Source organism: Falco peregrinus, chromosome 1, assembly GCF_023634155.1.
Source record: "Falco peregrinus isolate bFalPer1 chromosome 1, bFalPer1.pri, whole genome shotgun sequence".
In the NCBI taxonomy this organism is placed as follows: domain Eukaryota; kingdom Metazoa; phylum Chordata; class Aves; order Falconiformes; family Falconidae; genus Falco; species Falco peregrinus.
In genome coordinates this window covers 127,583,064-127,607,584 of record NC_073721.1, presented here as the reverse complement: position 1 = coordinate 127,607,584, position 24,521 = coordinate 127,583,064, and the positions used below count along the sequence as shown (strand labels likewise).

General features: G+C 65.6%; 6 protein-coding genes across 9 annotated transcripts; 3 read left to right on the top strand and 3 right to left on the bottom strand.

Annotated features, from left to right (window-relative positions):
• Positions 1 to 1,940: 1,940 nt before the first annotated feature.
• Positions 1,941 to 6,220, bottom strand: ELL3 (elongation factor for RNA polymerase II 3). Of its 2 annotated transcripts, XM_055814462.1 has the most exons (5): positions 6,114 to 6,220; positions 3,765 to 3,867; positions 3,144 to 3,410; positions 2,193 to 2,237; positions 1,941 to 2,118 (listed from the first exon to the last, which is right to left on the bottom strand). In XM_055814462.1, exons 1-5 carry the CDS (start codon positions 6,167 to 6,169, stop codon positions 2,011 to 2,013), a joined length of 579 nt encoding a protein of 192 aa, XP_055670437.1. In that variant the 5' UTR covers positions 6,170 to 6,220; the 3' UTR covers positions 1,941 to 2,010. The 2 variants fall into 2 exon arrangements, with proteins under 2 accessions (XP_055670437.1, XP_055670445.1); XM_055814470.1 differs by lacking the exons at positions 1,941 to 2,118; positions 2,193 to 2,237 and adding an exon at positions 2,768 to 2,919.
• Positions 6,221 to 6,409: 189 nt separating this feature from the next.
• LOC129785146 (peptidyl-prolyl cis-trans isomerase FKBP8-like) lies at positions 6,410 to 8,578 on the top strand. The gene is given in 8 exon segments (XM_055814133.1): positions 6,410 to 6,782; positions 6,878 to 7,104; positions 7,106 to 7,215; positions 7,418 to 7,635; positions 7,702 to 7,874; positions 7,945 to 8,022; positions 8,145 to 8,248; positions 8,359 to 8,578. Coding segments are annotated over 8 exon segments (1,182 nt in total). The 5' UTR covers positions 6,410 to 6,547; the 3' UTR covers positions 8,396 to 8,578.
• Positions 8,579 to 8,857: 279 nt separating this feature from the next.
• Positions 8,858 to 9,638, top strand: SERF2 (small EDRK-rich factor 2). The gene is made up of 3 exons (XM_055808032.1): positions 8,858 to 8,992; positions 9,187 to 9,295; positions 9,417 to 9,638. The coding sequence occupies exons 1-3, from the start codon at positions 8,986 to 8,988 to the stop codon at positions 9,478 to 9,480; spliced, it is 180 nt and encodes a 59-aa protein (XP_055664007.1). The 5' UTR covers positions 8,858 to 8,985; the 3' UTR covers positions 9,481 to 9,638.
• Positions 9,639 to 12,002: 2,364 nt separating this feature from the next.
• SERINC4 (serine incorporator 4) lies at positions 12,003 to 17,968 on the bottom strand. Its single transcript, XM_027789572.2, has 12 exons — positions 16,096 to 17,968; positions 15,825 to 15,977; positions 15,237 to 15,415; positions 15,082 to 15,161; positions 14,902 to 14,995; positions 14,619 to 14,830; positions 14,261 to 14,356; positions 14,061 to 14,187; positions 13,680 to 13,752; positions 13,336 to 13,387; positions 13,058 to 13,214; positions 12,003 to 12,626 (listed from the first exon to the last, which is right to left on the bottom strand). The coding sequence occupies exons 1-12, from the start codon at positions 16,144 to 16,146 to the stop codon at positions 12,410 to 12,412; spliced, it is 1,491 nt and encodes a 496-aa protein (XP_027645373.2). The 5' UTR covers positions 16,147 to 17,968; the 3' UTR covers positions 12,003 to 12,409.
• A 145-nt stretch (positions 17,969 to 18,113) lies between these two features.
• On the top strand, positions 18,114 to 19,319 carry HYPK (huntingtin interacting protein K). Of its 3 annotated transcripts, none has more exons than XM_055817682.1 (4): positions 18,247 to 18,468; positions 18,545 to 18,600; positions 18,902 to 18,953; positions 19,082 to 19,219. In XM_055817682.1, the coding sequence occupies exons 1-4, from the start codon at positions 18,283 to 18,285 to the stop codon at positions 19,136 to 19,138; spliced, it is 351 nt and encodes a 116-aa protein (XP_055673657.1). In that variant the 5' UTR covers positions 18,247 to 18,282; the 3' UTR covers positions 19,139 to 19,219. The 3 variants fall into 3 exon arrangements, with proteins under 3 accessions (XP_055673654.1, XP_055673657.1, XP_055673656.1); XM_055817681.1 differs by having other exon boundaries at positions 18,251 to 18,468; positions 19,135 to 19,319; XM_055817679.1 differs by lacking the exon at positions 19,082 to 19,219 and having other exon boundaries at positions 18,114 to 18,468; positions 18,902 to 18,961.
• Positions 19,320 to 19,615: 296 nt separating this feature from the next.
• MFAP1 (microfibril associated protein 1) lies at positions 19,616 to 24,214 on the bottom strand. Its single transcript, XM_055817683.1, has 9 exons — positions 24,081 to 24,214; positions 23,773 to 23,992; positions 22,979 to 23,108; positions 22,487 to 22,674; positions 21,825 to 21,933; positions 21,587 to 21,747; positions 21,223 to 21,382; positions 20,454 to 20,543; positions 19,616 to 20,324 (listed from the first exon to the last, which is right to left on the bottom strand). The coding sequence occupies exons 1-9, from the start codon at positions 24,157 to 24,159 to the stop codon at positions 20,142 to 20,144; spliced, it is 1,320 nt and encodes a 439-aa protein (XP_055673658.1). The 5' UTR covers positions 24,160 to 24,214; the 3' UTR covers positions 19,616 to 20,141.
• Between the last annotated feature and the right edge of the window lie 307 nt (positions 24,215 to 24,521).

The following is a 24,521-nucleotide window of genomic DNA, read 5'->3' as shown; positions in this document are numbered from 1 at the left end:
TGTCAAACCTAACACTGGGACCCCGCTCTTCATAGGCAGCGACTTCCTACTGTGAGTCTAGTTTCCTTCGGCGAGCCCTTAGAAGTCTGTTTCTAAGTATTAAGGTCAGCCTTTAGCCTGTTCTCCTTCCTCAGCTAACAAGAGTCCTTCCAGAACATTGTAGCAGCACCTGTCCCGATGTGCTGTGCTCCGGGTGCTACATTTACACAGATTTGGGGCTCAGAGTCTCTGGTCTCTGATCCTTTTGCTGTCTGCATGCTGCGTCAGCGAGTTTAGATGCATGTAGTACTTAATGTGACACTTGGATCCAGACAAGCGCAGGCATGGAGGGCAGGCTGGCATAGGGCTTGCTCACAGCATACAAGCAGCAGCATTAAATAAACTTTTAAGCTGATGCAGAAGTGTAGGGGAGGAGCACTAGCAGCTATGTACTCAAACACAGGTAGGGCAAGTGCTGAGGGTGTTTCTCACAGCCACTGGGCTTGTCGGTGGCTTGTGTGGGGTTAGGACAATTAAGGCTTGTTAACTGGAAGATCATTACTTGTCTCTTGGTAGAAAGCAGGCTGGTCGCTGTGGCTTTCCATTCAGGAGGGAGAAGAATAGGATCCTGTGCTGGGGTCAGGTGGTGTGGGCTGTGGCTGACCATCTCTGGGTAAAGGCAGTCCTAACTTCCTTTGGCCCAGAATGTGCTGACTGGGAAGGTCAGGAGTGGGCTGGGCTGTTGCCCTGGCGTTCTGAACTCCTCGGGTTGCATGTGTGCTGAAGCGAGGATCAGCAGGCTCACAAGACACTGCTGTATTGCAGCAGTTACCATGGTAAGAGCCAGTGCTTGCTTTCTCTGTGGATTCCTCCCCCACAGCTCCAAAGGCTATGTACCAATTATTTATTGCTGGAATTCTCCAGGTACAGTAGATCATACAATGCTCAGCACATGGTTCTCTGCCTACAGCAGCTATGCAGTACAAGAATTTCCTCCTGGGCTGCATCGACATCTTAACCCGTATCTACCTTCCGTACTCCGCTGCTGGCTAGCATGTGCTGTGTTGCAGAACAGACGTCAAGGCACCTTGGGGAAGGGGGGGGGGTGTGTGACATCAAGTGGTCCCTGTACCTTGGGCTGGCAGCACCCCTGCAGACCTCAAGACACTAGTGCAAGGAACGGGGTAAGCTCTGCTTCTGACTGGTTTTACAGAAGGTAGGCATCAGCAAACTGGAGCACTGCTTCCTTAATAGACAGGGTACTAGCTTCTGTTGGGCAGGCAAGGGAGAGACAGGGGAAACTTTTCTGATCCTTGCTTTGCTCCCTCACCTGTGACTTCAGACCTGCTGGAAGCTGTGTGCTATTAAGCACGAGTTCAGTTCTTCATCGTGTTTGGCCCAGAGCCCTCCCTTAGTAAGCATCAGTGCCTGGACCAGCAGGGTTGAAGTAAGCACGGGCTTGGTGAAGCTTTCTGGCAAGAGGGACAAAGGACATGGGAAAGGGCCTTATGCTGGTGGCTGCTCAGGTGTCCCTTACCGTGTGCTGCAATTAAGCTGAAGCTAATGATGCTTTAGGTGAGGAGAAACAGGTATCTGAGCAAGGACTCGGGTTAACTCAGCAAGCGTGATTGACACGGGCCTTGCTTTCAGCAAGAGACCTGCATGGAAAGCTGGCCCAACCCTGTGAGAGGGCAGCTGCCACCCAAAGGTTTAAGAAACACATCTGTGCGGGTTGGCACATCCTCAGCAAAGGATCTCTGAATGCCCAGCTCTGCCTCTCCACTGCAGCACTCCAGCAGGGAGCTGGAGACCAGCTGGCCCCAGGCTATGCAGGGCAGCAGGCAGCTGGAGCAGCCTGGCAGCTGTCCCATGCATTAGCCACGCACCTGGGCACTGGAGAAAGCACTGATGGCAGCAGGGCACTCCCAAACCTCATCCTTAATCTAATGTACCCTCAGGGAACTGCTTCTTCCACCACTTCAGGGACCTGTCCTGGTGAGCAAAGAAAAAAGACTTGCAGCAGCAGTTTGCCTAGGAGCTCCCGCTTCCTTCAAACTGTAGAATCAGGCTTTTGATGTGAGACAGCTTCTGATGGACGTATTCGCAGCGATTCTTCTCCTGGTGGTAGCTAGGATAAGTCTGGAGGAGAAAAAAATTAAAATACAGATCACCTCTGGGAGGGAACCCAGCCCCTACCCTGCATCCAGCCTCACCTTCTTGAAGTGGCTGTGCTCATGCACAATTGTAGCTTCAAGTGCCTGAAACCCAAGAGAAGTAGGTGAGCAGAACCACCGCGTGGCTGCATTGTGCCGTCCTGCCCCAGGTCTCCCGCTTGCCTTGCGTTCCTCCATTCCTTGTTTCAACATCTTCATTTTGGCTCCCAGCTGAATGAATTTCTGGCTCACGTTACCGACGCGAGCACGCAGATGGCGGTACTCCGCGTAGTCGGCGCTGAACGCTGCCTTGTAAGCACTGCGCTGCTCCACTGAGCAGACGGTACAGTATTTCCTGCCGTGACCAGGAGATACTTGTTCTCCCTGGGCCTCCAGGACCCCTGCAGCAGAACTGAGCCCCCTGCCCTGCTGCTGCCGCCACTGGAGGGGAGGCAGGTAGCTCGCCTCAGCCCGCCTGATGCTGTGGAGCTGGGCCAAATTACACTAAGCAACAGGGAGCCCCGTGGCAGCTGGTGCCAAGTGTTCTTACCATAAGTAATCCAGGATCTCTGCTAAGGTGGAGCTGCCAGCCTGGGACCTGGTGTCTGGCAAGGAGCAGAAGATGATGAGGATTAACGTGCTCTGGAGCATCTCTCCTCCACCTCGGCCAGGACCTGTCCCACGCCTGGGCTCACTGGAAGGCCCCTCTACAAAGCCAAGCTTGCAGCTGCACGGCTCTGGTGGGTGTAGAGCCCCTGGCCCACCAGGGAGATCCCAGGGGATGCAGCTGCGGCAGAGATGGCCGCAGGCTGTGAGGCTGGGCGGTTCACCCAGGCTTGCACTGTCCCCATGTTTGCCTCGGCCTCCTGGCCAAAGCCTCCCTGCTTGCCAGCAGCCCTGGTTTGGGCCTCCCACCTCCTCCTAGGGCACCCGGGGGTCTGACCCAGCCTCTGCTGCATGAGCTGGTGGGGCTGTGTCCCTGGCTGCCTGCACCCCCAGGCAGCCCCTCACCTTTAGGAGCAGCGTGGTGCTGCTCCGGGCATGGGGCACCCTCTCCCCAGTCACTGCGTGCCTCCTCGTCCTGCGGCTCTCCAGCTCCCCGGCACGGCTGCTGGGGGGCAGAAGCCCACCTTGCTGCTGGCCCCACGTTCCCGGCTGCTGTGTGCCAAGTGTCTGTGGGCAGCTCCAGTGCCACTCTTGAAGGCCAGGGCTGGACACTGGGGTCCAGGGCTTCTTGTTGGCTCTCAGCTCTGAGAAATCCAGCAGTGCCAGGCGCTTCTGAAAGACAAACTTGCTCTGCCGCAGGCCTGTCCCAGGCTCCTGCCCAGGACCCGGGTCCCCTGCCAGCTTCAGCCTGTGCGGACCAGGGCTGCCGCATCCCTCGCACTGTGGCAGCGCTCAGGCGTGCCCTGTCCTTTGGGCTATACTGGGGGGGTCACAGCTGGGGCTGTGCACCGCTGGGGCACAAGGCAGGGGCTGAGTCCCAAGCCCTGGGGTGGTTGGGCTGGGGGGCAAGGGGGCCTTTTCTGGGAAGGGGGCACAGAGAAGAATAATCCTGATGCCTTGAATGAGGCTCTCCCCACACCCCCGCACCCTGGGGGATTTCTGCTGCCAAAGCCCAAAAGCACTTACCACCCCCTGAAGGTTTTTGCTGGTGGCCTGAGGGGAGCCATGCTCTGGAGGCTGGGGCGGAGGCACCAGGAAGGATGGGGCCAAGGGACTGTGGTCCTGGCTCCTGGGGCACGAGAGACAGCAGAAACCAAAGACCAAGGCTGGGGAAAGTATCTCCAAACACCAAGTGCCTGGGCAGCAGAGGGGTGGCTCCAGCCTTGCCCAAAGAGTGCTGAGTACCTGGCAGTAGATGCATCGTGCCCACGGCCAGATGCCCGCAGCAACCGAGCCCCCCCAGACCCCACTGCTCTCATTGCTGCTTGCCCCAGGGCCCTACCTGTGCTGCTGCAGGGCATTGTGCCACCGCTCCTGGGCCGTGCTCCGTGGCCAGTCCTCCCACACCCGGCCTGGCAGGGTCCCCTCCAGGCGGCAGCAGGAGCCAGTGGCATCCAGCCCTGTGCCCTGGGGGGTGCGCGGCTGGGTGGGCATGGTGCAGCACCCCGGTACCTGCGCAGGACCGCAGCTGGCATCCTGCCCTCCTTGGGTGGCCATGGCCTGCCCGCCATCATCCCTTCCAGATGCTGCACGTGCTCCTGCTTGCAACGGGGCTGCCGGGCATGGGGCTGAGCCAGGCTTTGAAGGGACACCCTGGGGCTGGCTCTTGCAGGCCTGTGGTTCCTGCTCTTGGGGACATGGCAGGCAGAGCCCTTCCTCAGCAGGCTGGTCACGCTGGCCTTCTCGGGAGCTGTGACACCTTTGCTTGCAGACACATCGGGACAGAGTGGGGTCAGCCCCAGAGGAGAATCACACCAGGTCCTGCTTTCCTCCCCCATCAGTCCTGGCACACCGCCCCCTCCCCGAGCCCCTGTGCCTCCACAGCAGCCCCCCCCCCCCCCCAGCTGAGGGACAGGGACACTGCACAGCTCTCCCAGTGCTGCTGCTGCCTCGCTGCTGCAGCCTGACACCCCCAGATGTGCAGAGCTGCCGAGAGCAGCTGCTGCTGCATCCGGGGACCAGCTGGTCCCAGAGGAGGCAGAACCATGGTCCCAAGGGGCGAGCAGGGTCCCCCACAGCCATCAAAACCCCAGCCTGGCAGGCAGCGGAGGCTCAGCCCACACTGTCATTTGGGCCACCAGCACCCACGGCACCCCACTAACCATAGCCAAGCACAGCAGGATTGAGCTCAACAACTGCTCTGCTGCGGGGCTCCTTCGCCAGGGATGCAGGCTCCTGCAGCAGTGGGCAGCTGCTCTCCCAGGCACAGACCATGATTTTTGCCTGGATGCTGCCCAGGCCGCCCAGCCAGCCCTGACCTAGTCTGGGAGAAGACACCACCGCCTGCCAGCCAAGCCCAGCCTGCTCCGCCCAGCCCTGCGCAATGCCTGGAGATGGCCCTGCAAGGTGGGCATCCAAGGAAAGCCAGGGTGGAGGGAGCCTGTCCCCAGACTGTCTCCAAAATCCCAGTCCACACAGAGGCCATTGCCCTGACACTTGGGATGCCGCTATGGGTACCGGGAGCTCAGGATGCTGTGAGCTCGGGATGCTGTGAGCTCAGGGAGGGCGGTGGGGACTTTTAGATGCAAAAAGCACCAGGCTGCTTGGCCAGGGCCACTGGGAACCATGAGGAGAGTGGGAGCAGACCCAGCTGGTGGGAACTGGTGCTCCAGAGCAGCACTCCTGCCTGTCTCACCAGTGGCAGCAGGGCTGGGGCTGACCCCGAGGCTGTGCCACCAGCACAGCCCTGAGCATGGACAGATGGGAGGGCTGGCAACCAGACCACCAGGGTCTGGTGGGCTTACTGGGGCATGGACAGCCGCATGCACTCAAAGCTGGCCCCTCGTTCATTCCGGCTGCAGCAGGAGAGGGAGAAGGTGAAGAGCCGTGGGGGGGTCGCAGGGCCTCCCAGTACCATCAGGTACTGCCAGTGGGACAGGCCATCAGGGCTGGGGCTCCCTCGAGACCCCTATCCCCCGGGGCACGGCGGATCCACCCCATCACACTGGCCCCTGTGCCCACCGGTGGGACCTCGACCCACCCTGATGCCCCCCCATACCCGGCCTCCCTGGTTCCTTCACCCTTCCCTCATCCCTCCACTCCCTCATCATGACCTGCCATGCCCCAGCAGCCCTGGGCTCCCCAGTTTGCCCCCGATCCACCCAGCCCCCAGCCACCCTGGGTTCTCTGGTCCCCCCGGTCCCCTGCTGCCCCCTCACCCCCCAGCTGCCCTGGGTTCCCCGGTCCCCCCGCTCACCCCCTGGCTGCCCCGAAAGGCAATCACGTGCCCCGACGCCCCCTGCAACAACAGCAGGCACCAATGAGTCCCACCCATGCCCAGTTCCCCCCAACGCCCCCCACCCGGCCCAGTCCCACCTGCCGCCGCCCGCAGCCGTGCAGCACCCGTGCCGCCGCTGCCGAGAGCCACACATGCAGGAGGCTCAGCCAGGGGCCCGGCCCGCAGCCCCGGTACCGGAGCCGCCCACAAAGCAACGCCCGCGGCCGTGGCATAGTCCCGAGTGCGAGGCCACGGCGGGCGGGGCCGGGCGGCCGGTCCCGGGGGGGCGGCGGCGGGAGCCCCGCGGCGGGGCTCAGCCTGAGCCGGCTATTTTTGCCGGCGGCCCCGGCTAATCCGCTGAGCTGCTTCCCGGCGTTAGGTAACGGCGCGACGGGATGCGCTCGGCGGCCGCCCTGGGCAGTCGCGGTGCGGCGGGGCCGGCGGCGACGCGCCCTGTGCGGGCTGAAGGCCGTGGGCCCCCGCCGTCGAACCCCGGGGGGGCCGCACCGAGGACTCCCGGTAGCGGCGGGCCATGCCGGGATCCTCGCCCGGCGGCTCCCCGGAGAGGGAGGCGGGGACCGGACGGCGGCCGCGGGAGCCCGGCCGGGGCAGGCGGGTGCGGTTCCACCTGCCCCACGCCGCCATCGCGCTGCCGTCGGTGCACGAGGAGGAGCGGCCCTTCTACCGGCGGCTGGAGGCGCTGGCGGCCCCGGGCCCTGGCGGCTTCGGGCCGCTCTTCACGGCCGACGGTTGGAGCGATCTGACAGGTGAGCGTCCGCGGGCGGCCCCGGGGGTGCCGGGCCGGGGGTGCCGGGCCTCGGGGGGCTCCCGAGGCGGGTCTCAGGGCCGCCCTCGCCTGCAGAGGACCGGCTGCTGCGGAAGCGCGTGGTGCGAGACGGTCAGGGCGGGCCACAGCCGGGGCCGGGCCAGGAGGTGTCAGTGAAGGTGCTGGGCGCCCTGGAGGACGGCGGGCTGGTGGAGCGGGACCCGCGGCTCACCTTCGTGCCGGGCCATGGCGACGTCGTGCAGGTCAGCCCCGGCCAGGACGCGGGGCGGGCTGAACGCTGCCCGGTACCGCGCCCGGCCAGCCCCGTCGTGCCCGCGTCCACAGGCCCTGGAGCTGGGCGTCCCCACCATGCAGCCCGGGGAGGTCTCCTTCTTCCTTGCCGCTTTTCCATATGGTTACGGCCGCTCGGGCAGGTAGGGCGGGCGAGCAGGGGGCCTGGGAGGCAGGGGCACCTGACGGGCAGGTACAGGGGGACCCGGGGAGGCAGGGGGCCGGGGGAGACAGGAGACTGGGGACAGGGTCACCTGACGGGCAGGTGCAGGGGGACCAGGGAGTCAGCGGATGGGGGGGCACAGGGGACCGGGGGGGCAGGCGCAGCCCGCGCTGTGCCCGCAGGGAGCCCGACGTGCCGCCCGAGGCGCCGCTGCTGTTCGAGGTGACGCTGCTGGAGGTGCGGGACGACCCCGACAAGCAGACGCTGCCGCCCGCCACCCGCCTGCGCCTGGGCTCGCAGCGGAGGGAGCGGGGCAACTTCCACTTCACACGGGGCGACTTCATGGCGGCGCTGCGCTCCTACCGCCTGGCCCTGCGCGCCCTGGACGGGCCCGTCGCTGGTGAGACGGGGCGGGGGGCGGGCCGGGGCTGCGAGGCCAGGGCGCTGAGGCTGTGCGCCCCCGCAGCTCCCCCCGGGCCGGAGGAGGAAGAGGAGCTGCGGGAGCAGCGGGTCAAGTGCTTCAACAACTGCGCGGCCGCCGAGCTGAAGCTGCAGCGGCCGGACGAAGCGCTGGCGGCCTGCGAGGCGGCTCTGAGCATCAGCCCGGACAACGGCCGGGCGCTGCTCCGGCGGGGGCAGGTGGGCTCCGCGCCGTCCCCCGCCGCCTCCCGGCCCGGCCGCCCGCTACCGCCCGCTCCTCTCCCCGCAGCTGCTGGCACAGCAGGGCCGGGATGCGGAGGCCACAGCCGTCCTGAGGAGAGCCCTGGAGCTGGACCCGGCCAACAAGGTCCGGCCGGCCGGGTTGCGGGGGCGCCGGGGGTCCCGTCGGAGCCTGGCTCGGGGCGCACCGGGACCGTCGGGGGAAACCCGCCGCAGCCCAGCACGCCGCAGCAGCCCTGCCGCCTGCAGGTGATCCACGCCGAGCTGTCGCAGCTGGTGAAGCGCCGGAGCCCCGCGGCCCTCGTCGCCCCCCAGGAACCCCACCACGACCCGATGCCGACGCCAAGCCCTGGGTGCGTATGTGCGCCGGTGGACCGAGGACTGGCTGTCGGGGCGGGTGGCCGTCCCAGGCCCGCTTGGCCTCGGCGGCCCGGGTAGCGCTTACGGCGGTACCTCCCCCTAGGACCCTGGCACCGCCCGCGGCGGAAGGAACGGCCTGAGCGGCCCCGCGCCGGCCCGGAGCCGGCCCGGAGGAGCCGCCCCGCCGAGGATGGAGGCGGGGCTGCCGGTGGCCCGGGCCAGGGGCCGCAGCGGCTCCGGGCATCGGACTGAGGAGAGGAGAAAGCACCGACTCCGCCGCGCCGTGCCGCGCCGTGCCGTGCCGTGCCGTGCCGTCCCTGTCCCGTCCCTGTCCCGTCCCTGTCCCGTCCCTGTCCCGTCCCTGTCCCGTCCCGTCCCTGTCCCGTCCCTGTCCCGTCCCTGTCCCGTCCCTGTCCCCGCGGCTACGCCCCCCTTTTGCGTCACGACAAGGCGTGGCCTCCTCGTGCCCCGCCCCCTGGCGCGTGGGCGCGGCTCTGGCGCCTGCGCTCCAGCTTCCGGCTTTTTCGCCCCCGCCGGCAGAATGGCAGCCGTAGCCTGCGGCCAATCAGGCGTGGCCTAGCCGGAGCGGTATACCAATAGGAGGACGGTGGGGGCGGGCTCTGCGCGGCGATTGGCCGTGCCGCGTCCTTAAAGAGCGGAGCGGGGCGGGGCGTGGGGGGGGTCAGTGCGGGACGTGGCGGCGGAGCGGAGGGCGGGAGGCAGCGGCGCCATGACCCGTGAGTGCGGGCTGCGGCCGGGCCGGGGGGAGCGGCACCGTGACCCGCCCTGCGGGCCGGGGCTGGCCTGGGGGGCGGGAGGGAGCGGCGCCGTGACCCGTGAGCGCGGGGCCGGGGCGCGGGCTGGGCCCTGGGGCTGGGCCCTGAGGCCGGGCCCTGGGCCGGGCCGTGCTGAGGCGGCCGCGCCGTCGCAGGCGGGAACCAGCGCGAACTGGCGCGGCAGAAGAACCTGAAGAAGCAAAGCGACTCGGGCAAGGGCAAGCGGCGGGACGACGGGCTCTCGGCCGCCGCCCGCAAGCAGAGGTGAGCGCCGGGCCGGCCCCGCCGACACCCCCCCTTCCTCCCCCCCTTTCCCCGCCCCGATCCCCCCGGTCCTGAAGCGGTGCCGGTGCCGCTGCCAGCCCTGCGCCGCGCTCTCCCGCAGGGACTCGGAGATCATGCAGCAGAAGCAGAAGAAGGCGGACGAGAAGAAGGAGGGCGCCAAGTAGCCCGCGGCTGGGCCGGGCCGCCATCGCCTCGGGGCCGGGCCGCCCGCCGGCAGGATGCCCAGCGCAGCCTCGGGGCCGGGCCGCCCCGCCGGGGACCCCGGCAGCACCCTGCGCCCGCCTCGGGTCCGTCTCCTATTAAAGTAGTTTGTGGAGCCGTGCAGGCCCTGTCTTCTCCCTCCGTGTGACCGGGCCGGGAGGGGCGGGGGGGCTGGGGTTGCCCGGGGAGTGGGAGGGGGCTCTGCCGTCGTGGCCCCCCCCCTCAGCTGGCAGCGAGCATCCGTGGCCGTGTTCCGTGCTGATGAAGAGGAGGGACGAATGCACCCAACACGGCTGTTGCGCTGTGGAGCAGCTGCATCTTCACGGTGAGGAACAAAGATGGGGCCTGGCCTGCCCCCGTGGGCATCACCTGGGGGGGGTCTCTACAGCCGGTGGGACCCCAAGTGCAGGCACGTGGGTGGTGGGCTTGGTGGGTCAGGGGGGGCAGGGGAGGCTTGCGGTGAATGCCCTGGGGAGGATGGGATTGCTGGAAGCCCAGAGGAATGAAGCCAAGAAGGGATTGCACCGGAGAGGGCTGGGTTGTGGGGAGGGCGGGAAGGAGGGCTCAGGGCTGGGGAGATGCTGGCCAGGCCTGCTGCTGGTCAGGCCTGCGCACGGACCAAGGTTCTCCTGCAGCTGGTGGGAAAGCAGGCACAGGGGCTGAAGCTGGGTGAGCTGCCTGCTCTGCACCACTGCTGTCGGCACAGTCGGAGCAGAGGATTGCCTGTGGAGAGGATGTCAAGCTGGCAACTGGACCATCTCCTGTGCTAGGCCCAGCAGCAGAGCAGAGCTGCCTCCAGGGGCATGCTGATGTCCAGCCCAGTGCTGCAGCCTTTGCTGTGACCCACCATCCTCTTCACTTCCCTGCAGTGCCAGGAGCAGTGGCAGCAGCCAGTCCCACCACCCCAGCAGGACAGAGCCTGGGGGACCCCAGCACATCCCAGAGCCCAGTGCTGCGGCAGGCAGGGCTCCTTGCTGGGCAAGGTGCCATCCTTGGCACTGGTCTTGCAGAACAGGGAGCTGTGGGCTGGGCAAGCAGTAGGTGTCAGTAGGGTCCCTGCTACCCTGGGGCACAAGGCACACCTCATTGATCAGCTGCTGCCTGTGGGCTGTGTGGACCCCCACTGCCTCTGGCAGACTGGGCTGCAGGTCAGTATTGATGCCCACCAGCATCAGTGGCCATAGCCTGTGGGAGGGAGGGTGGCTCAAGGCTCTGTGGGGCTGGCAGCCTGTGGCTTATCTCCTCCAGGAGCTGCAGAACTCCGCCTCATGTACTGGCTGCATCATGCCTGGGCCGTGCCCAGGAGCGGAGTGTGGTTCCAGACCTGTCACAAACACTAAATAAAAGGGAAAATTGGGGGGCTTCCCTCCACCTTGCTTAGTAAGCAGCCCAGCTCACTCCAACCTGGTTCCTGCTCCCCAAGGACTGCCTGGGGCTTGGTGCAGCCCAGCTCTCCCTGAGGAAGCCCATCCCCATGGAGGCTCAGTGCCTGTTGGACCCTTCCCACTACCTAGATGTCCTCAATCCACTGGCAGACGTTGAGCAAGCTGTTTGGGGAGCTGATGCTGTGGAGGAGCAGCATGCCATAGGCTTTGCAGTAGGACTGGGTGATGCTCTGGTACCTGGGGCTGGTGGTTTTACTGCTGCAGGGCTAGGCCAGGGCTGCCCTGCTGCTCCTGTGGTGACTGCCAGCCCATGGGGCTGCCTGGCTATATCCCATATCTGTTATGTGGTGTGCTCCCCAGATGCTCTCTCTGGAGGTTCACCCCTGTTGGGAGGAACAGTCGGGTGCTGCCTCTGTCCCTGCTGGGGTGCTGAGGGTGCTGGTGGACACCCTGGCCATGGGTGTTGGTCCCCATCCTGCACGAGCCACTGCAACCTGTGCCCCTCAGCGTGGCTGGGCTGGGACCCCCCGATGCTCTGGCACCGGGTGCTGGCAGGTACTGGGGGCTCTGTCCTTCCCGGGGCTCCCAGAGGGAGGGGCAGAGGCTGTGGTGGCATGGGAAGGGCCGGGCATGGTGCCCGCAGGACCCCACAGCCTGGCATTGTCCCCAGTATCCTGGGGCAGGTCCTTGGCCAGGCAGCTTGGGGCAGTCCCTGCTGCCCAGGCAGATGTTTGCCTGCGGCTCCTGGCCCTGCTGCAGGCTCATGGGCACCTTCTGGGTCTGTGCACCCAGCACCGCATTGTGCTGGAGTCACCCCTGTGTCCTGGGTGGCCCTGGCTCCTCCAGGGACTCAGCTGGGAGTGTGCTGGGGGTACCAGCTACGGGCTGAATGCCCTCCTGGAGCCCCGAGCCCTAGGCCAGTGCTCCCTGCTCTGCCACCCCCCAGCTTGTCCCCCCTCTCCAGCAGAGCTGCCCCAAAGGTGCCCTTGGTCGTGGCTGCTGCACAGACGTGGCCGATGCTGGGGCACTGCAGGCACCTCCATGCCCAGCCCCACAGCTGTGGTCTGTGCGTGGGTGGATCGCACAGGCTCAGCTCAGAGTTTTATATAAAAATGTATTCAAGGAGCTATTTACAATGAGCACGTGGCCAGCGGGTGGGCTGAGCCACGGAGGTGGCTGGGGCAGACCCTCGCTCCCCCAGCGGCCCCAGGGCTGGGGTGGCTGGGCTGGGAGCTGGTGTGCAACAGCAGCTGCCCCCAACCCAGGGGGAGCCGGGGCTGAGCACCCACCACCCGGCTCGCTCCAGCTGTCCCCGGCTCAGCCAGGACCAGTGTCCCTGGGAGCACCCCCCCCTCGGGTCACCCCCCAGCGCTCTCAGATGCCACTGTCTCCTGGGACAGGGTGTCAGGGGAGGCCAGCAGGGCCAGGGCGCAGGCACAGGGCACGGCAGGGATCAGCCCTGGCTGCTGCCGGCTGCGGGGCTGAGCACAGTCTGTCCTGGCAGGGACTATGTGGAGACGTTGATGCGCTGTGAAGCCCGTCGTCGTCGCAGGACACGCAGGGCTGGCCTGCCACGCTGGTGCTGGGGGGAGCTGTGGAGGCAGAGGGGGCTCAGCAGCAGCCACAGGTAGAGCAGGACACAAGCCCAGCACGAGGACACCTTCACCCAGAAGGTTGACCAGCTGCCATGCGTGAAGGTGGTCTCCAGCACGGCGTTCTCGTAGCTGGTGGGAGAGGGCAGGTGTTGGGTGCTGACACGGATCCCGGTGCCAGCTGCAGCCACCCCACAGGGTCACCTCATGGCACAGCAGCCATGTGGCTCTGGGCACGTCCCACCTGCTGTGGAGCTGCCCCAGCCCTGCAGACCCCAGCCCATCTCACTGCAGTGCACGGCTGCTCTTGGTGGAAGCAGTGCCTGTCTGTGGGCGCAGAGCCATGTGCCTCCCCAGCAGGCACTGGCTCGGTGACGCTGGCACTGCCTGGAGCACGGGGCCAGCGAGGAGTGCAGTGCTGCAGGCTGAGCCCACGCGGGGAGCGGCTTGGAGCTGACGGGGTGATGCTGCTGACGGGGCTGCAGTCCAGCCCGGGTGGTTGCACTAGCAAGAGGGAAGAGGAGCAAGAGCAAGGAGGGCTGGGCAGCAGCGCAGGGCCCTACCTGAACCAGTTGGTGAGGGTCATCATGACGTAGAGCGAGGCGAGGAAGAAGACGAAGTGGAAGGCTGAGTAGCTGTAGACCACCCGGTCCCGCTCGTCCTGGATGAGGCACTGTCCCCTGGCAGGCTCCTCTACTTGCTCACACGTCTGCTCAGCACCTGTGAGAGCACAGGGGCATGGCAGCTCCTGCACACCCTCCTCACCAGCACCCCAAGGCTTGCACACATGCACCTGAGGACAGGCTCTGCCCACCCACCAGGACCCCCACCCTGCACCCACCTCTCAGCTCTTCCTCCATCTTCTCGGGGCAGCAGAAGCAGCAGGAGGGTTCCTGCAGAGACAGCAGTCTGGTGGCAACTGCTGCCAGGGCAGGGCTGCCTGGCCCCACGGCCACTGCTGCAGGGCTGAGCCCTGCCGCAGGATCTGGCCCTGCCTGGCACTGGGGCTGCCTGGCTCCAAGGAGCCGGCGCAGGCTGGGGTGTGCCATGAGAAGCCCCCCATGCTTGGTTGGACAAACCTGCCCCAGGCCCTGCGTGGGGATGGGGGCTTGGGATGGCAGGTGTGGGGTGCCTGTGGCTGGAGGACACAGGGCACAGCTGGGCAGGGGGAACATCTGTACTCACTTTGAACTCGAAGCTGTACACTTTGACCATCCAGAGGGGACCGAAGACCTCGGCAAGGTAGGAGGCCTCATTGCTGTGCCCGAGAGAGAGGCAGAAATCATAACATGGGCATCCACCACCCTGTGCCAGGCCCCCAGCCCACCCCGTGGATCCAGCATGGCTGCAGGAGACCTGCTGTGCCATGCCTGGGGTCACTGCGCTGCCCCTGCCCATCCACCGGTGCCCCACCTGCTGTGGCCCTGCCACCCCTTGGGACATCCCCGACTCTGCTGGCCGTGCCACATGCTGAGGGCACAGTCCCTGTGTGGGGCGGGCCGTGCTCAGGGGGGACGGTTCTACAGGTGCTCTGCCCCCCGCACCCCGTGCCGCAGGCACACGCACCATGCAAAGAGCACGCAGGCGTACATGATGGCAGCCCCCAGGACAGCGACGGTGGTGTCCTCTGCCTGCAGCTCGTCCTGCCGGACGCCCGGGAAGCAGACGGTGAGGTTCTGCCCCTTGTAGAGCACTGCGGGGAGGTGGAGGTGAGATGGGCGTACACCCCGGTGGGGGGGCTGCTGGCAGCAGATGGGAGCACCCACCTCTCTCCGGGGGACGGCTGGACAGCGCAGAGAAGGTGAGGTACATCACGTAGCAGCTGATGATTGAGGACTGCAGCAGCCCTGACCGCGGCTGCTCTGCAAGGGTGGGGTCAGAGGTGTCCATGGAGCCCCTAGAGCACCATGAGCTGGCAGATGGGCTCTGCGTGGGCCCCGGGAAACCCCCTCCCCTGCTCAGCACCCTGTGCCATGGTGCAGAAGGGATCAGTGGGAGCCCTGCGGAGCTGGGTCCTCCCTGGGTGCCTGAGCGCTGGCCCTGAGCTGGGAGCCCCCGGCCACCCCCCAGCCCCAGGACACAGCCAGCCCTGCGATGTGGCAGCCTGTGCCGTGCCGTACTCACTAAGCCGCACGCAGGGTGTGATGGAGATGAAGGACATGACGCCGCAGAGGCTGCCGTTGATGGTGAGCAGTGCCTTGTTGAGGTGGCAGGCAGCGGGGTGGGTGTAGTACTTGTAAAGGAAGGAGAAGGCGGCAGAGGCAAGGGTGTAGAAAGCGGCCGTGGCCAGCAGCATGGCCAGGTACCAGCACTTGTCCTGCGCAGCGCCGGTCAGCCTGCCGGGAGAGCGGGTGAGGGTCTGCAGCGGACAGGCACGCAGTCGGCGCCCCAGCATCCCGGCACTCACCAGTTCTTGTTCCAGGTGTGTGCAAAGGCAGTGATCAGCACCAGCTGGATGAGGATGAAGGCGAAGCCCCCGCAGACACCCATGTAGTGCCAGACTGGGGGGGGACAGGGCAGAGAGGGAGCTAGCACAGGGCCATGGGCAGGGGTCCAGGTGCCAGCTCAGGCAGGGTGGGGGACGTACCTCGGATGAAGGTGTCCTCAGGGATGAAGAAGCTGGCGGCACAGAGCCCCACCAGCACCAGCAGCTTCGGGAGCCAGAACCTGTGGGGCAGGGAGCATCAGGGAGACAGGACCTGGCAGCCCCCCGCAGCCCCATCCTGCACCCCGCCCCTGTACCCGTTTTGGAGCTGAGCACGGCAGTCGGTGCTGGAGCGCACGTTGAGGAGCAGGGCAGCCTGCGCCAGGTGGAAGCAGGCGGTGCCGAAGCAGACCCGGTACACGGCCGAGGAGCCCACCAGCCGCTCGCAGTCTGTGCCCACAGGCAGGTGTTCGCACAGCACCACCGAGAAGGGCACCTGCAGGCACAGCAAGTGCTGAGATGGGGCTGCTGGTGTGCCCAGCACCCTTTGGTGCCCACAGTACCCAGCACCCCTGGACTCCTGACACCCCCAGAATTCCCAATACCTTCTCCATCCCCAGCACCCAGGGTGCTGGGCAAGTCATGCATCTTCAGTACCCGTGGCACCCCTTCCCCTCTGACATGTCCAGCACCCTTGGCACTCCTAGGAGCCCTGTTATTCCCAGTAGCCGCAGTATGCCAGTACTCCAGGCTCCCGTGCCAAATCTGGCACCCCCAGTGCTCCTGGGACACCTAAGTGCCCCTGGGATGCCTGGCACCCCCCACCCCCAGTGCCTCTGAGACCCCAGTCACCCCCAGGACCCCTGGCTCCCCAGCACCCCCGGTATCCCAGCTCCCATTGTCACCTTCTCCCTAATGGCCTGGGCCACGGTGCGGGACAGCATGAGGCAGCACACAGCAGAGGCCAGGACATGCAGTAGCGTGTAGAGGATGCGGGTGCTTGTGGACACACGGAGCCCGCGGCAGGAGCTGCAGCCACAGCCGCAGGCACAGCACAGCTGGGGGGAGCATGGTCAGCAGGGATCCCAACGGGCCAGAGCTGACACCCCAGCCTGGCCTGGCACCCCCACCCTGGTCCAGCACAGCCCCCAGCCCTGGCAGTCCCCTCAGTCTCACCTGGCAGAGTAGGGAGTGCAGAAGGCGGCCGTGTGCCCGTGTGCCCGCCATGGCCCGGCTTGGCTTTGCTTGCCCCCCCCCCACCCTGATGGGATTAGGGGGATTGTCGGCTCGGCCCGCCCCACCATCTGCTCACTGCTACCTCCTGGCAGCCACCAGCGGGGTACTCTGTGGGGAGCCTGTCCAGGGTCCACCAATGATCCCTGGCCATGGAGATGCCTGCTTGGGACCCTGGCCCCTCGTTGGGCAGGATGAGGCCACGGCAGCCAGCTGGGGCACGGGTGGCATGTGGGGAACCACGGGGTGCTGTCCCCTGTGTGGGGATGGCTGGTCTCAGAGCGGTGCCGTGGTGCAGCGTGGCTGGGGGTCATGGGGGTACCAAAGGGCTGGGATGGTGCAAAGGTACCCACGGGCACCAAGGCACCCAAGGGACACGGGCACCCCGCGGGGCAGGAGGATGGCATGAGGTGCATCCAGCTGGGAAGCAAGACCTCCCTAGAGTGGGCAGGAGCTGGGGAAAAGCCGGGGGAGGCAGGGGGCACGTTGCCACCGCAGAGGCCCTGTGCGGGGGCTTGCTGGTCTGGCGTCACCCTCCCTCAGCTCCTTGGCAGCTCGAGGTGTGGGTGTTGGGGCTGCGGCTGCACAGGGCTCACCCCCCCGGCCGGGGCTTTCCCTGTTCCTGCTCTCCCCCGCAGCCAGAAGGCAAGGGTGGGCAGGAGGTGGGAGGGCACAGAGCCAGGACAGCTGACCCTGGCGGCCAAAGGGACAGTCGGTGACACAGCGTTGTCCTTGGCGCTGAGGCTGGAGGCAGAGGAAGGGTTTTGGCTGCCAGCACGGCTGTTGCTTGGAGACTGGCTGGGCACTGGGCCGCTGGTGGGAGGCGATGAGCGCCTGCCTTCACGGCGCTGGGGTTGGGTTTGGTTTTCCCCTTTCCTTCACAGGTTAATCTGTCTTTATCTCAGCTCATGACTTTTTTTTTTTTTTGCTTTTGCTCTTCCTCTTCTCTCCCCTTCACACTGCGGTGTGGGGGGAACGTGAGCACTGGTGTGGGTGCCAGGCTGCTGGCTGCGGTCAGCCCACCCCGGGATCCCACGGGACATCTCAGGTGGCCTCATCCCCATGCACATCCCCGCACGTGGAGCAGCAGCGGGAGGCCAGGAACGGGGTGGGGAAAAGGCCCCAGACACTGCCACAGAGGCAGGTGTGGTGCGTGGTACAGCAGGCACAGGAGGCGGAGGAGCTGGCACAGCACTGGCAGACACAGGCAGCATCCAGGTGGCAGCGGGGCTGGCCGGCTGCCGAGGCGGCCCTGGCAGCTGTGCGGCCGGGCAGGGGGGCACGGTCCTGGCACCCACAGCCCTGCGTGCCCACAGACGGCCCCCGGGATGCAGCCACTGCCACACAGCCACCTCCGGCAGGGACACATCCTGCTGCCAAGTTTTCTGGTGGCAGCGCTTCGGCTCCTGCCCCAGCAGCTAGGCAGCTGCACCGGGCACTGCGGGGCCCTCGGCACCCTGAGCCACCCGGTGCCCACACAGTGCGGGGTGCAGCCTGTCCCATGGGGACACCATGTCCCCGTCACGGTGTGGCGGGTGACAGGCAGGGGCAGACCCTGCTCTCCTCGGCCTGTGTCCCACGGCGGGCGGCCGGCCGGGCCCTGGCCTCACCGAGCTCCCGGGGCTGCGCTGCAGGTGGGGCCTGCGAGGCCCGGTGCCGGGGCACACCGGGGGCACGGCCCCGGCCTGGCCGCCCGTACAGCCAGGGCCACCGCGGTGGCACAGGGCCAGCCCCATCCTTCCGCGGCAGGAGCCAAATCGGGCTACTTAACCCTCTTACCCGGCTTAGCTCGGCCGGCGGGCAGCCCGGGGGCGGCGGGCAGGGCTGTGCCCTCCCCGGCCCGGCCCCGGCCCCGGGCCCCAGGCCCGGGCAGCGCCCGCCGAGGCACCGATGCACCCAGCCGGTCGGGCCGGGGCTGCCGCCTAGGGAGCGGCGGCGGAGAAGCCCCGGGGTTGGGGGGGCTCCCCGCAGGGAGGATGACGGAGGGGCCGGGGACCGGCACCGGGCCGGAGCCACCGCTCTGGCCCGCCGCTGCCGTCCGCTCGCTGGTTCCGGCGGCGGCGGCACGTGACCGGAAGCGGGGGGCTGTGGCGGCCGCGAGCGGAAGCGGAAGCGGGGAGCGGCGGCGGGATGGCGGCGGAGGGCGACGTGGAGCTGGAGCTGGAGACGGAGCCCAACGGCTCCGGTGGCGGCGGCGATGGGGCGGGCGGGCGCGCGGCCGAGAAGCCGCGGAAGCACGACAGCGGCGCGGCCGACCTGGAGCGCGTCACGGACTACGCGGAGGAGAAGGAGATCCAGAGCTCCAACCTGGAGACGGTGCGGCGGGCCGGGGGGCGGGGGGTGCCGCGGGGCGGCCGGGCCGGGCAGCGCCGTGACTGCGCTCGTCCTGCAGGCCATGTCGGTGATCGGAGACCGAAGGTCCCGGGAGCAGAAGGCGAAGCAGGAGAGGTAACGGCCGCGCTCGCTCGGGGCTCCGGGGGGCCTCCCGGTCTGACATCCCAGCCCTGCCTCGGGAGCTGGGGTGGGTGCCTGGCCCTCTCCCGGAGCACACCCCACGCTGCTGCAGGGGTAGTGACTGGCCACCGGAGCTGGGGGGGCCGTGTCTGTTACTGGAGCGGGACAGTCCTCTTTATCACCGGAGCAGGGGGTGCCGGTCGGTCACTGGAGCAGGGCGGGGGGTCCCATCAGTCACCGGATTGGGCCAGGGGTGCCAGTCGGTCACCAGAGCTTTGCCTGTCTCTTGACCCAGGGAGAAGGAACTGGCCAAAGTCACCATCAAGAAGGAGGACCTGGAGCTGATTGTGAGTAGGGGTGGGACACCAGGCTGGTGCAGCCAATGTCTGGTCACCAAAACTGCACCCAAAGCCGAGGCTGGTGCCCACCAGCGGTGCGGTGGGTGCGCGGCCCTTGCTGCTGACCCCCAGCCCAGCCTGCACCGCCATTCTGCGGCCACTGTATGAGGCTGTGGCTGTTTCCCTGCAGATGACAGAGATGGAGATCTCGCGAGCAGCCGCGGAGCGCAGCCTGCGGGAGCACATGGGCAACGTGGTGGAGGCACTCATCACCCTCACCAACTGAGCGCCGCGCCAGCCAAGCACTCCCTTGCCACACATGAGACTGGCTGGAAAGGGGCTGTGTTACCTTACCCAATAAAGGCACTGCTGGGAGGGGGCTGTTGCTGTGGTCTGCACTGGGTGCCCACCCCTGCCCCACGGGCTGCAAAGGGCTCAAAGGATTGTGCCGGCAGCACCCAGACCCCCCTGCGACTGGCACGGGACATGCCAAGGTGCTCAACAGACCCAGGCACGAGGGTGGGGGAGCAGTGGTGAGCCAGGCGCAGTGAGGGCCACCCTCCTGCACTGTGCCCAGCCCCTTCTTGTGTCTCCTGGGCTGTGCCAGCCTCCCATGGTTCACAGGAAGGTGCAGAACAGGCCGGCTGCGCTCCACAAACATGGCCAAAACATATAAGAAAACAACCACTTTAATCAAACTGCCCTCCCCAACACGTAGAAAAGCCAAGCCCTGCAGAAAGAGGGTGAGAATCCGGCGTCGCTGCTGTTCCACACCAAAAAAGGGCCCAAACTGACACCAGGGAACGTACAAGCAATAGGAAGATGCTGTGGACCAGACAGGTACAAAAGTCTGCTAATTCCTCCAAAAGTGGGTGCGCTGGGGCCAGGGGTGTTGTTGCACCACTCCCACACAGCCCTGCTGGGTGCTGCCGAGGTGTTCGGGGCGGCTGCTGGTGGGACAGCGGTGCGACCACGGGCCAGGCCAGCGTGGACAGGCTGTCATCCCCCACAGCACCCGGAGCAGGGAGCCCACTGGGTCTCCGCAGCACAGGGAGCAGGGCACTTGGGCAGAGGGCTTGGCAGCACACGAGTCCTGGCACAGTGCTGTGTCCCTTGGGTCCCTGGCCAGGCTCCTGGCACTGGCACAGCAGTGCCCTGCCTGGCTGTCAGCCGTGCTGCGCCCTCCTGCCCACTCCCTTAAGTGGTTTTTCGCTTCTTGGCTGAAGGTCTCTCAAAGACATCCCGTACACCCGCTGCTTTCTGCTTAAAGAACTTTGTGTTCTGTGCGCTCTCCTGGCCCCAGGCAGAGTCGAAGGAGGTGGTGTCCTGGTCCACCAAGTGTGTGTACTTCGTCCGCCCCGAGCGCCCGAAGTTCTTGACCTGGGGAGCAGAAGAGCTTGTCAGCAGCTGTCCCGGAAGGACACAGGGACCCGCCACTCCCCCCTCCCAAGGAGCTGCGACCCCTCGGTGTGGCAGGCAGGCCAAGTGCCCTCCAGCCAGCACACCTACCTGCATGACTTTGGGCAGGATGGTCTTGTTGAAGTGGTCCTCGAGGGTTGGGGCACTGAAGTCCCTCTTGTACACCTCCTCATCCTCATCCTGCAGGAGAAGGACACAGCCTGCAAGTTTCCAGCAAGCACTGGCAGAAGTAGGGCAGAGCCACCAGAAGCCGATACTGTTGCTCTGCCAGGGGCTGCTGCAGTACTTAAATCCTATTAACCTAATGCCGAAGGCAGGGGACATGAGCATCGTCCCCCAGGCCTGCCTCTGGTGGCCACCCCTCACGGCCTCTCAGGCCACTTCTCCAGAGCCTGGGCCATAGCTCATGCAGAGCTGGCTTAGTTCTGACAGGGTCTGTCAGCCCAAACAGCAGCATGGGGACAGCTCTGCTGCTTTGACTCAGTCTCAGCCAGGAACGCTCACTGCAGCGTGCTCGGGTGAGGCAGCACAGGCTGTACCAGTCCTCATCGGGCCCCAGATGGCAGCTGTAAGGCAGCAGCTGGCAGGCCACCATGGTGTCACTGCTCACACTCTCCCACCCCTGTTAGTGTCACTGCTTGCCCTCTGCCACAAGAGCTAGCCAAGTTCAGATCACCTCCATCGTTCTGGCCCCACGCCACCTCCAAGGGCTGGCTCTCACCCCAGGGCACCCCCAGCCCCAAGGCACTGCGGTGGGGGCTGCCCATAGGGAGAAGCCGGCCCTGCGCTCTCGCCCAGCGCACAGGCCCAGCCCCTGCTGCCAGCACAGCCATGCCCAGGCCCCGGCGGCACCACTCACCATGAAGAATGCACCGCGGTGGTAGTACTTCTGCAGGAACTTGTACTTGCCCTTCACTGCCTTGTTGGTGATGACCTTGCCGTTCGCCCGAAGCTCAGCCCGGCGTTCCTCCTCCGTCAGGTTCCGCATGCGCTCGATCTCTGCCTTCTCCTTCTCCATGCTGGGCAAGAGAGAAACCCCTGAGACCCCACGTCCCCACAGCACCTCCCAGGACGGCCGCTGTCACTGTCTGAGGGATTACACCTTTCCTGACTATGGAAGCAAAGGCACCCTGAGGGCAGGCAGTAAGGGAGGGCTCTGGGCACTATGTCTAGCAAAGACTGCTGCGGGCTCTTAGCCTCCTGTCTACACAGACGATACTTACGCTTCTCGTTCTTCACGGTCCCGTTTAATACGCTTCAGCTCACGTACTTTCCAGGCTTCATACTCCTCCTCGTCATTCTCATCATCTGTATCAAGTGCATCCAATGCTGCCAGCGAGCGTTTGTTCTCCTCCAGCTCCTTCTTCGCTTCCTCTTCTACAATCTGCAGCAAGGACCACACTAAGCTTGCTGTGGTGACCCCCCCCTCTGTCGCATGACCCCCAGCCCTCCCCTTGGCACCTTGAGCGTGTACTTGCGCCTCTCCTCTGCCATCCTCTTTGCCTCCTGCTCCAGCTCCTTCTGCTTCAGGGCTTCTGCTTCTCGCTCCTGAACTGTGATCCGGTCCTTCCTGCAGGCAAAGACCACAACAGCCTTCAGCCTTCCTGTGAGCCAGCACAGCTGCTCAGCTCCTTGCTGACTTCTCCCGCTCCTGCACTGCTGCTGCTTTCAGCCTTCGCTCCCTCTAAGGACGGGCTGAGGCCCAGGGCTCTCCCCTTTCCGGCATCACCCTCACCAGGGCTACCACACTATTCCCCTATGGCTGCGGGTGTGCACACGAGCAACCAAGCCACCAGCTGTGGAGCACAGCCCACTGACAGCTTCCCTTTGCCACCGTGTAGCACTTGCCCAAGGGCTCTGGGCAGACCCCACCGAGACTGTGACCCACAGCCTGACGCCACAGCGACCCAAGGCAGCTGATGAGGGGCTGTCAGTGGAGGGATTGCCCCACACTCCCCGGCTGTGCCCTGGCAGGCTGTGACCATCGCTCCCCCACCCTGGGGAGGTGAACTGCTGCCCCACAGCAAAGGAAGATGAGACCATGGCAGTGGCATGTGCTCAGCCTCCAGCTCCTAAGTCTTGTGTCCTCGCCCAGGGCAGACCAGCATGGCCGTGTCACCTACTTGCGGATGAAGACAGGTTTGAGACGTGGCTCCATTTCATCCTCGCTGTCTGTGTACTCCTCATACTCGGACTCCGACTCTGACTCTTCTCCAGATCGACCCTCGTCTTCCAACTCCATCACTTCCATCTCCTCGGTTTTCCTCTCCTGTGCTCGCTGACGCATCATCCCACGCCGACGTTCAATCTCCTAATGGAGGCAAACACATGGGAGTCAGACAACCAGCCCCACTATACCTCCCTCTCAGTCTTCTGCCAAAAACATGTGATGTCGAGTGTTGGCTATGAGATGATGCACCCATCCTTCCAGATGCAGGGTGGCCTCTCCCAGCGTCCCATTCCATGCAAGAGGACAATAACCCACCAGTTATGTCACTGCCTGCTCTGACACCTGTCCAGCTGCACCAGACAGGCCACACATCCATGCAAAAGGCAGTTCCAGCCCATACCACTCAGGGGCTTCCCCATGCTGTTACTTGGCTCTGCAAGCATACCTCATCATCGATCTCCTCCTCTTCCTCTTCGCTGGTGTCCTCCCGCTCTAGGCGCCAAGCTTCCCCCTCCACCTCTGAATCGCTTTCTCCAACCACTTCAGGCTCCACAATTTTACGGTGTCTTGCCAGCCTGCAACAGACCCCGATTAAACGACGGTGCATCAAATGTAAAAAGGCTACAAGAAGTTGGTTATCCATGAATCATTCCTAACAAGGCCGTGGTGAACACTGGAACTGCCAAGTGTGAGCGAAACCTGACATGTTCTTTTTCCCAGGAGGCTGGAGCAGCCATGCACTGGCAGCTCCTCCCTGCCCATGCACCAAGTAGGAACAGAGTTCTCAGCGGGAAGTCTCCCTGTTACTGGAACTGAAAACAGCAGCACCTCCATGGCAGAAGGCAAACAAGGTTCAGTTACTCCCTGCCCAGAGCATGCTTCCCATGACCCCATCCCTTTCCACTACCCCAGACCTCAGTCCATTACATTAATTTTTATTTCAGAGCCTGTTTTCACCTGCACCCCCCCAGCTGCACCTGGATGTGGGGCTGTGCCCTGGGAAGTGGTGACTCCTGGCTGAAAGGACTGCTCATGGCAGGGCCAGAGGCCCAGGCACAACACGGCACAGACATGAGAAGTCAGAGACTCTCCCACGCTGCCTGGAGCTCGCTCCCAGCTTCTGCCCGGTTCTGCAATTCCCCACTGCAGCACAGCAGAGCAGGCTCCCAGTCTGCCTGCTAAGGCAAACCTGCTGGGAGGCATGGCAGAGGCACAGCTCTCACTGACCCCAGCACTCACCGCTCTTCCACATCTTCGGCAATGCGGTTCTGGAGGCGCCGGAGCCGGGGGTCGTTGGCGAGTTCCTCCTCCTGCTCCTCGGGCTCCACCTCCTGCTCTTTCGCCTTCTTGATGAACTGGAACTCCTCATCCTCCTCCTCCGAGGACTCCATGGGCGCATAATCAGGCCGCTTCCCCGACACATACCGCTTCACCTTCACCTTCTCCATGGAGAGCTCGCCTGCGGGCACCCGGGCCGTCAGGAGGGGCCCCGCGCCCGCCTCCTCCCGCCGCCACGGCTGGGCCCGGGCCGCGGCCCCCCCACTCACCCTTCTCGTTGCGGACGGGCACGGCGCCCGCCGTGGACTGGATCGGCGGCTGCTTCATGAGGGCGCTGGGGACCGCCATGGTGGCGCCGGGAACGGGACAGACGGGAGCCGAGCAGCGCCCGCTGACAACGGCTTCTCGTAGCCGCTCACCCGGAACTGGAATCGCGCCCCCACTTCCGCCGGAAGCAGAACGCAGCCTGCGGCGGGTGACCGGAGGTGATGCTGTGCGCTGGGGTCACTTCCGGGGCGCCGCGCGGCGCTGTGGGTGGTGCGGGCCCCGGTGCTCGGGGCGGGGCCCGGTGCAGGCTGTGCAGGCCCTGCCGGCCGCGTCGCCCCCTCGGCCGTTCTCGTCCCGCGCCGAGCCGGCGGCAGCCCCGGCCGGGAAACTCCCGCTCCGGCGCCTCCCGGCTGGGGACGCGGTGGGCGGCGTGTGCCGGGCCC

What these genes read in the sequence shown, in the direction of transcription:
- ELL3 (XM_055814462.1), bottom strand. Translation starts at nt 6,169, where the DNA reads ATGTGTGGCTCTCGGCAGCGGCGGCACGGGTGCTGCACGGCTGCGGGC. An exon ending in GCAAAAACCTTCAGGGGGTG is followed by an intron (nt 3,411 to 3,764) that starts GTAAGTGCTTTT and finishes TTTGTCTTTCAG; the next exon opens with AAGCGCCTGGCACTGCTGGA. An exon ending in GCACCACGCTGCTCCTAAAG is followed by an intron (nt 2,238 to 3,143) that starts GTGAGGGGCTGC and finishes CTTGGGTTTCAG; the next exon opens with GCACTTGAAGCTACAATTGT.
- SERF2 (XM_055808032.1), top strand. An exon ending in GCCGCCGCCCGCAAGCAGAG is followed by an intron (nt 9,296 to 9,416) that starts GTGAGCGCCGGG and finishes GCTCTCCCGCAG; the next exon opens with GGACTCGGAGATCATGCAGC.
- SERINC4 (XM_027789572.2), bottom strand. Translation starts at nt 16,146, where the DNA reads ATGGCGGGCACACGGGCACACGGCCGCCTTCTGCACTCCCTACTCTGC. An exon ending in CACACCCTGCGTGCGGCTTA is followed by an intron (nt 14,357 to 14,618) that starts GTGAGTACGGCA and finishes CCACCCTTGCAG; the next exon opens with AGCAGCCGCGGTCAGGGCTG. An exon ending in GATGGAGGAAGAGCTGAGAG is followed by an intron (nt 13,215 to 13,335) that starts GTGGGTGCAGGG and finishes GTGCTCTCACAG; the next exon opens with GTGCTGAGCAGACGTGTGAG.
- HYPK (XM_055817679.1), top strand. Translation starts at nt 18,129, where the DNA reads ATGACGGAGGGGCCGGGGACCGGCACCGGGCCGGAGCCACCGCTCTGG. An exon ending in AGAGCTCCAACCTGGAGACG is followed by an intron (nt 18,469 to 18,544) that starts GTGCGGCGGGCC and finishes CTCGTCCTGCAG; the next exon opens with GCCATGTCGGTGATCGGAGA. An exon ending in CAGAAGGCGAAGCAGGAGAG is followed by an intron (nt 18,601 to 18,901) that starts GTAACGGCCGCG and finishes CTCTTGACCCAG; the next exon opens with GGAGAAGGAACTGGCCAAAG.
- MFAP1 (XM_055817683.1), bottom strand. Translation starts at nt 24,159, where the DNA reads ATGGCGGTCCCCAGCGCCCTCATGAAGCAGCCGCCGATCCAGTCCACG. An exon ending in AGGAGGAGATCGATGATGAG is followed by an intron (nt 22,675 to 22,978) that starts GTATGCTTGCAG and finishes TGCCTCCATTAG; the next exon opens with GAGATTGAACGTCGGCGTGG. An exon ending in TCCTGCCCAAAGTCATGCAG is followed by an intron (nt 20,325 to 20,453) that starts GTAGGTGTGCTG and finishes TCTGCTCCCCAG; the next exon opens with GTCAAGAACTTCGGGCGCTC.